Here is a 9,280-nt window from a genome sequence, read left to right as displayed (position 1 = left end):
TGCCAGGCAACTTTGTAGCAATGTTTGAACTGGAACAAGGCCGGGAGCCGCTACCACAGCATCTCATAAAATGTGAAGCCTTGACCTTGTGCATTCTCTAAAATTACAGCTAGAACAACCAAAATGCTTGATATTCACCTATTTTTGTAGTTTGGGAGAAAACATTGTTTATTATCAAATCAGGAAGTATTTGATAAATTCCTCTTCTCACTTGCATAACTTCACATACATTTTCTTTACATCTCCTAGAAGTTAAAGTTTTATTTATTAACTTTGAAGTGAAACAGTTCAGCACCTTATAAACACAGGCTTGTAAAATTATCAGTGGTTTCAAATGCCAAATGACTCCTCCAAAGTGTTTTGGGTTTTTTTTCAAATGCAGTTGTTCAAATGCATTTCCCTATGAAAATGTGCTAGGATAATAAGTTTTAGAAAAAAACAACAAAAAATGCTAAGTAAAGATATGTTTGAATCTAAACAGGTGAAATGAGAGCAATTCTAGCCTAGGCAAGATACTAAAGGTCAGAGAAAGTTTCTGCTTTTGTTCCTAGCATCATTGATTAGGGTGGAGTTTTCACCTCTCCTCTACTATTTATCTGTCAGACTAGCTTAATTTGGTTTTGCTTCTCAGTTTCTGAAAACTACGTGGAATGAGCTTCTGTGTACCATCTTAGACACATTCCTGGAATAAGATAATAGTGAAAACTTTTTGGAGTACTATCAACTGTAACTTGCCATGTTTGTACTGTCAGTTACAGGCTGATAGCCCTTACCCATTACTGGCGATTGATGAAAGCAACCACCCTGGTAAAACCTTTGAGGTCTCCCCAAAGATTAACTTCCTGCATCCCAAGTCTATCTTCTCTCTATTCACAAAAAAGCGTTATTTCAATTATTTTGCCTGAACTACTAGGGCAGAAAAATCAGGGGCATGAGGAAAGGTATAAGTAGAGAATGGGGATTTTCTGCTAAAAAAAAAAAAAAGAAAAAGACCCTGTTGCACAACAGCATTTTTCACTTGCTTTTGTAGCAACAGTGTGGGGAACAAGTTCTGTTTAGGGCTCTTCCCAACGCACTGGTTCCACAATGCTGGTTGGCCTCTTACAGCATATTCTGTCTGACAGCAGCCTAAGAAAAAAAGAAAGATGAATAGACAGTTGCAGAGGAAAGGAAGGAAAATAAACAACAAGAGAAAAGGGAACTGTTCCTTTTGTACTGGAAAGCAAGATAACAACTGGAGAGACAGGCAGGGGAATGCAGAAAAATGCTCCTATCCTTTCTGCTGCCCAGAGACAAAGATTTCCAAAATATCCAGCCACTGAAAGCCCTTTCCTTCATGGAAACCAGGAAACACCTTCTTTTTTGTGGCATCCACACCACATCCAGTAAAGTAATTTATCCATACCTAAGTCATGTTAAAACTACAGTAAAGAGTACTGTAAAGCAAAATAAGTGACAGGCTTACTGAGATCTTTTATCCCCCACTAATCACACAATGAGATTTACAAACAGGAAGACACCTGAGTCAATTTACTTTTGCTTCATAAAGCTTTCCTTCTAAATGTCATTAAACTATTACAAGAAGAAAGTGTGGACCTGGTGTATGGACAGTGCTGGTTTCCAAATGCAATGAAACGTGTTCTTGTACATGTAGAAAAGATGCTGCAATAGTGCAATATGTTTCTTTCCTTCAGAAAACTGTCATACTGCAAGTTTACATTTTCATTATTTTATTGAGACGTACTGTCCCCACCACTTACACAAAAAATAAATACCAAATTTAAGAAAACATTCTTGATATTATACAGCTCAATAGAGCAAGAATTTATTCTAGAATGTGAGTATCTGTAATATTAGCTACTATAATTTTCCTTTCAGGACATAGGTCTTCTGTCAGTCAAGCAAATGAGAAATTGATGGGAATTGTGTCTTTACAATGGAAGATAGATTCTGGCATACCAGTGATTTCAAAAGAAAACTGGACTTGCTTGAATACCATGCTTCTAAAAAATATTGGATTTTTTTGTTTGTGAAAATTTATTGAGTAATAAAGTAGGACTCTGGATCTTCTATAAACAGAACATCGTTATCAAGATACTCCAGAATTATATTCCCTCCATTGTACAGTGGATAGTCTTTATCAGATAGCCATGTTTCCAGTGTGTGTTCAAATGGCAAAGCTTCTCCAGAGGCAGTATGGCATAACCTCAGCTTCTGTAAGAAAAATAGCACAGAAATTAACATCAAGATTTCCCTATCCAAGATGAAAGAAGTGGGGTGGGAGAGGGACAAAAGGGTAAAGAAATCTAAAAGCTAAATACAACAACCTAGAAAATGCTTGTTATTGCTGACTTACCTGGGATGTTGATTTGTTGTTGTCATTTTTAAGGCTTGCTAAGGAAGCTGCAAAATCTACTACTTTGCCAATACTCCACTTACTGCAAAAAAACATGGGTTTGCTTTTCTCTTTGTTCGCTTTTGGTAAAAATACTTGAAAGTAAATTCTTTCTGTCTAGAAAGACATGAAAAATAAACACAAAAATTTATCCACAGAAGAAACACATCATTCCAGTCACATACATCTAGAAAGTTTTTTTTAAGTAAAACTTAAAACTTTTTTTTTAAGATTTTCAGTAAAAACCCCCAAAATTACCAACTGAAATTTGTTTTATTCCATCAGGACAATTTTACTGCAAAACATAAATGACCAAGATCATCAAATCCAGTCCTCTCCAGCTGCAGGCACATATATGATGGACAGTAAGTTCTTGAAGGTGGAGAGAACATCTTTTCCCACCAGTCCCAGAGCACAGTTATATACAGACAGACATGAAAAAGTATCTGCCCTCGTGAGGAAAAGGCGAGTTTGAATAAGCAGTATTTGTTTTTGGCAGCAGTATAGTGTCTCAAATTGGAAGGCGAAAGCAGTTAAAACAGAGCAGTTCACTGTATTAGAAATGCCTGCTTCACAAACCAACATTTAGATCATGACCAGCTAATTCTTTATCCTGTACTGTATCCTCATTTTATGTACTAAACAATATTTCTACTAGACTGAAAGATTTTTTTAAGGAATGTCAAGAGTAATCTATGAGGGAGAGATTCTGAATGGGATTGGGGTAAAACATAGCAAGCATGACTACTATGTATTCATCATTTATGATCATCCTTGCTGAGTCAAAGCCAGACACTATCAAACAAGACAGAAGTCTTTTTAAAGGATTTATTTATGTGTTCCCTAGGAACATATGGAACGACCTCAACCATGTTCATAAAACTGACTCTGAATTTCAACCTGTGCATTTTCCTCTAAATTTGAGTGTTCTTCACACAGAAGAAAAGAGAATCATGTCCTGGAGCTATCCCTCTGAAACATCAGAAAATATTAGCAATTGGAGTAAACTGAACAGTAGTTTCTTATTCAATTGTTAAGGTAAAACTGGAACTCCCTTTTGCCTCCCCCCATCCCCCAAAACGAGCAAATGCAACCAGGAAACCTAAATACATTCAATATGGATATTCTCTGCTGGAGTCAGGGGAACACCAACTGGGCTATTAAAACTATCGATGAAGAAACAATGCCAGGGCCCCAGACAGGAGGTCACCTTTTCTGGGGACCAAATGGATTCTGGGCAGGAAGTAAGCCCCCTGGTCCACTTGGCAAATTAATTATGTTGGACTTCTCCCTTGAACACCCAAGGGGTGGCGTTATACCCTTACTGGAAATAAAATAAGGAAGGCTTAGGGAAAGCTTTTGCTTGTGGTAAAGCTGATGGTCTTACCACTCTGGCAGGATTTAATCAGTGGTTTGCTGACACTCCCATGCCCTCTACTGTGTAGTCTGACAACGGCATTCATTAAAAAAAGAAATCCAGGAATGGTGTGAAGATCATGGAGTTGCCTGGGTGTTCCACCTGTCCTACAAACCTCAAAGTAATGGTGCAGTCACAAAGTGGACTGGTCCACTAAAATGAGCTCTAGGGCAAAGTTTCCATAAGGAAAATAGGGTAAAGCCCTACTTAAAATTGTTTGATGTTTAAAGTAACCAGCAGATACCCACCAGATGCCCAGTGGAACAAGCTCATTTTCCTGCTCTCCAACCAGTAAAATGTCTAACAAACCCCCACTGTCAACCCTTCTCTTTTCTCAGGGTGACAATATTCTCTTTTCTCAGGGTGACAATATTCTTATTAACTACCCTATGAAGTTTAAAATACCTGTAAGTATTTTATACTTCCCTAAGTAAAGGGCACATGGAAAACAGTTTCTAAATGGGGGCTCCATTTAACTTTCACTAAGCTTTGGATAATTCCCAAGAATGAGTAATTTCTTACCATTTCAGATAATGAATGGAACTTGGACAGATTCTTTGGCCTGAACAGACCTGGAGTGTGCCCAAGGAATCACCACTTTACCTTTGTAGAACACTCAGCTGTGAAAAGATGATCACAACACCTACTGTATTGTACTGACCCTCATCTGTACCTCCTTCCTCCCTATTTCATGAATGGGATAATAATTGCGTCATTCAGTTTATGAAAATCATTTCTCTAATGGGTTTTTTACACATACAAATGGTATTGTATATACAACACCCTCAATCTTCAGATGATGATTCTGGGTGAGTAGCTGAACCTGCACCTGAAACATCTTGGTACCAATCTTAGTTGGCACAGTCATCCCTCAACCCTCCAAATTATCAAACTTTTAAGGCACATTCTAATGAAAAGACTGCATTGTCCACTACAGTGCCCCAACATATGAATTCAATCTGGGTGGGAAAACCAAGCAATTACATGTTTCAGGGCTAGATTATCTGAAATGTTGATATTGCAAGCCAAGTATTAAGATATGACACAATCTGCAGAGCGTCCATGTGATAAGGAAGCACAAGCTAAGACGTGCTATAAAATTCTGTGCTGCACTACTTCAAAATTGTGCTACAGTGATTCTAAAAATTCTGTTCTAGTCTAATAATAAAATTCTATGCTCTGCTGATCATCAAATTCTGCTAAAATAATAAGCTTTAATACAACTTAATGCTGTCATCATTCTGCCAAGGATCCCCAATAGACCCCGTCTGTCCCTGCAGTGCTATGTGACAGCCATGTGGCAGGCAAATATATTTCTGCTATAAAATAATAGAATTTGACTCGACTGCTCTGAACCCCACACAGACATCTTATAACAGACATAAGACCAGTGAGATTACTTTTGGGTACCAGGCTGAAATATACATTTAAGTGAGTGTGGTCTTGAAAAATTAAATCCAATACCAAGCTGAGGGAATTAGATGATCAAGCAATTTAGAAAACTTTCCATTTCCTTTGAGAATTCAATTATTGAAAACAAACATCACTGACCTGAGGCAAGGACTTGTCCCCACATGCATGCATTTTCAGTTTCATTAATGCCACTTTTGCTGCTGTCTCACTGTTTTTTGCTCCTTTACGTTTTTTGCTTTTTGCTTCGTCACTTTTTTTAGAATCTGAGAACAATATTATTCCTGTTAGTGTGATCATTCTGACTGTTTCCTGTGCATATTGTATGACATAGACCCACTTAATCTGTTGGGTCTCATTGTATCTCCAAGAGTGCCATCCCTTTTCATGTCTATTCATATCCTCCCAAGGTCACGTATCAGAATTTTTACAGTTCTAGCAGAATTCCTTTACATTGAAAGGTAGATGAACACTATCACCAGGTAAACACAGGCTGCAAAAGCCAAATAGATACAAATTCTTTAGTTTCTACACCTGTGGCCATCACAGCATTCATATGGCAACAGTTTCAGGTCCTCCTTTCTACACATAACCCCACTGTCCAGCTGGGCAGTGCTGTTTATTCTCTTTCCCATCCTCAAGCTTCTTTAAATCTGCAAAACATTACATTGTAGAATCAGAGTTTTCTGGCCATCTTGATTGTGTAGGTCTGATCCCAACAGACTGACATGCACATTTGACACAACTGCATTATTTGCACATGAATGAACATGTAAATAATAATGGCTAGGTAAAATTCATTATATTATAATATTTGTAGAATGACACCAAGACAATAATTCTGAAAGAAACCTGTGCCCTATATACTCTTTTGAGATTCTCTTCATACTGTTGTTTTTGTTTTGTCTCAGTTTAGATGAACAGTATTAAATGCTGACATGTAAGTTTAGGGCTATTTAACAAAGGAACCCTCATCCTTTCTTCTTATTTGGTCAAACCTGACTCCTCAAAGGAGGTCAGAAGCTCAAACAGCATTCTGAAGAAAATACAAGAAAAAGAAAAATCTATCCCTCTGTACTTGCCTATAATATGCTGAACAAGCTGCTGGGTGGCAGCCATTCGAGGTTTTGGTGTGTCCAGCTTCTCACATTCATGGTCCGATTGATGACGATGTCTGTAAACAACAACATAAAACTTGTATTGCCTGTTCCATACATTAATGAATGAATATTGATGTTTAAACACTCTGTTTCACTCACCTGAGGCAAAAATGTTTTTCACAGTAAGGACATAACACCGGCAAAAGCTCTTTTCCATTGCAGTCCTTGTATGAGCACGGGTAAGATCTGTGCTGATCAGGTTTCACAGAATTGTTTCTTATATTCACCTAGGAATAAATACAAAATATTTTGTGTAAATAAACACATACTAAGATATAAATAACCATCCCAGCTTTCTAAAAAATATGTGCTAGCTCTCCATTCTATGGGCAAACCTGGTCCAGCTATTCTCTCCTACTTTTACCCTGGTTATGTTTAGCTCAGAGGTAGAAAAAGAATCATCATTGTACTCAAAGTCTATTTACTTCTAAGAGACAGAAAAAGTGTAGATTCACTTTTTAAAGCTTGTCATATTCTCAGTTAAATAATTCATACTTATATGCCATATGCATTTGTCTAGTCTGAAAACACACAGCTAAGTCACATGGCATTTTAATTTAAGGCTGTCACATATTATTAGATTACCTCAGAACACCCATGAGCATCCCGGCTCCTGTGCTGAAGGCTTTGTGGAAAAAGAAGGAAAATATCACACTGTTACCAACATTCCAGGAAAAAAAACCTGCATGTAAAAACATTTAAGTGTTTAAAGGGTAATCTGACAAGTTTTATCATGGAAAAACTTCAATTAGATAATGAATCTTCTCCCAAGTTTTTTCTATCCTATTTCAATTCTTGAATGGATAGATCATATTCTTTCTCAGTACGTAAAACATTTAGCTTTTAGAACTTATGCCTCAAGGTAAACAAACCATTTCAAGAGAGTGAAGACATTACCATGCTTAAGAGTTCAGTTCTATGCAAACCAGAGTTTGTCTGTTTTAACAAATTTTCAATCACCTTCCATAACGGCAGAAATCCCTTGAAGGCTCTTGATATGTTAGAAGTGAAATCTGCCCCCAATCTCTTTGAGTGTCTCTCAGCTGCCCTCTACTAATCTGAAGTGTAAATCAAAGTGAAGGCCCTGATTTCAAGCTTGCAAGAAACTTCAAAAATTTTTCTAGAAGAAAACATAACCAGCCACCTCCTTTTATGACAAGGTCACCCATTTAGTTGACATTGGGAAACCAGCAGATGCGTTTTGCATTTTAGCAAAGCTTTTGACACTGTCTCTCAGAGTGTCCTTCTGGACAAAATGTCCAGCACACAGGTAGACAAGTCCATAGTATGATGGGTGAGCAATGGTGATGGTTTGTGCTCAGAGAGTCACAGTTAATGTGATTGCTTCAGGCTGGTGGCCAGTGGAGTTCCCCAGGGCTCAATTTAGTGCCAGTGCTCTTTAATATCTTTATAAATGATCTGGATACCTGTTAGGGTTGCCAACCATACTAAACCACGAAAAGCTGTGAACTCCCCTGAGTGTGGAGAAGTCATACAGAGAGATTCTGGATAGACTAGAGAGCTGGGCAGTCACCAACTGTATGAAATTAAACAAGAGCAAGTGCAGGATTCTTCACCTGGGATGAGGAAATCCTGGTGACCAGCATACAATGTGAGGAAATGGAAAGAAGCTATGTCACGGGAACTTCAGGTTGAACATTAGGAAAAGGTTCTTCTCAGAGAGGGTGGTTGGGCACTGTAACGGGCTACCCAAGGAACTGGCACCAAGCCTGTTGGAGTTCAAGGATTGTCTGAATGACACTTAGTCATAGGCTTTAGTTTTAGTCCTGAGGAGTAGGGAGTTGGACATGTTGATCCTTGTGGGACTCTTTCAGCTTGAGATACTCCGCGATTCTATGAACTTACCAAAGGACACCTGAACAGCCATCACATACAAAGGGAAGAAAATCTGAAACAAAGAGATTTGTTTTTAGTTAAGACAACATGGTTGTTGTTTTGCTAATAGTTTCTAGCTTAATTTTCACATAATTAACTTTTGCTTACCAACATCACTGAGTAGATATCTTTATAAGAATACTTAGCAACTGCATCTACACTTTAGCTAGAAGTGGCTTTTGTTAACTCCCCTAATTAGTATTACAGAAAAACATACGAGCAGGTAAATTATACTTATATACATTCCAGAAGTTGGATTTAGGCTTTAAATTCACTTTTTTTTTTTCAATATCAAGCTATGACACTGGAACATTTGGCTATCCATCAAAGTTACTAGTTATGTTAAAAACTGAATTTATTGCAAGACCACTCAGAACCCTATTTACTGACACTGGACAATTTACATTTTATTTTATGGGTTACCAACTGGAGGAGATGCTGGCTCTTAGGAAAGGAGAGCATCTCCTCCACTGGAAAGTCATGATGATCCTGCCCCTTCTTCACATCATATCGTACATACTGTCCTTGGGTGACTTAAATTGCACACATTTCCTAAACCTCTGTATGCATCCCCTGCCTACTACATAAATTCTCACAGATAAAATCACTTCACTGTCTGCCGAACTCCACCACATCACCAATGACAGCAAATGCCAGGTCCAGCCCATTACTCCACTTCTCCATCCTTCAGATTTTATGTTAACAGACCACCACGGAGCTCAGGTCACGATCATCACGATCCCTTCATCTCTGAGTGGTCCCAACAGAAAGCTTTCGCTACAGGCGGTTCTGCTGCTTCTTTCTGAGAGGTTACATCTCCAGTAACACTTTCCGAGATCAGTGAAGGCAAGCAAGTGTGAGGAAGGGGCAAGCGGGCTATTAACCACCCAGGCACACAACCGGGGCGACAGGCGCTGGCAATGGACCGTGCAAGGCTGCAGCGGCACAGAGGACTCCCCGAGCGAGGGGGCATCCCTCACAACCCCCGCACCGCCCCCGGCC

At 38.7% G+C, this 9,280-nt stretch overlaps 1 protein-coding gene across 1 annotated transcript in view; it reads right to left on the bottom strand.

Moving 5' to 3' along the window:
* Window positions 1-1,713: 1,713 nt before the first annotated feature.
* Window positions 1,714-9,280, bottom strand: part of ZFAND1 (zinc finger AN1-type containing 1) — an 8,260-nt gene continuing 693 nt past the window's right edge. Inside the window, exons 2-8 of the mRNA XM_008639032.2 lie at window positions 8,249-8,291; window positions 6,968-7,007; window positions 6,482-6,609; window positions 6,305-6,396; window positions 5,364-5,488; window positions 2,357-2,512; window positions 1,714-2,214 (exon numbers count right to left, since the gene is read on the bottom strand). Coding sequence (XP_008637254.1) covers window positions 2,038-2,214; window positions 2,357-2,512; window positions 5,364-5,488; window positions 6,305-6,396; window positions 6,482-6,609; window positions 6,968-7,007; window positions 8,249-8,291 — 761 coding nt within the window. The 3' untranslated portion in view covers window positions 1,714-2,037. The remainder of the gene's footprint in view (window positions 2,215-2,356; window positions 2,513-5,363; window positions 5,489-6,304; window positions 6,397-6,481; window positions 6,610-6,967; window positions 7,008-8,248; window positions 8,292-9,280) is intronic.

This window comes from Corvus brachyrhynchos, unplaced genomic scaffold (assembly GCF_000691975.1).
Source record: "Corvus brachyrhynchos isolate BGI_N302 unplaced genomic scaffold, ASM69197v1 scaffold698, whole genome shotgun sequence".
Classification (NCBI taxonomy): domain Eukaryota; kingdom Metazoa; phylum Chordata; class Aves; order Passeriformes; family Corvidae; genus Corvus; species Corvus brachyrhynchos.
This window is presented reverse-complemented; position numbering and strand designations above follow the sequence as displayed.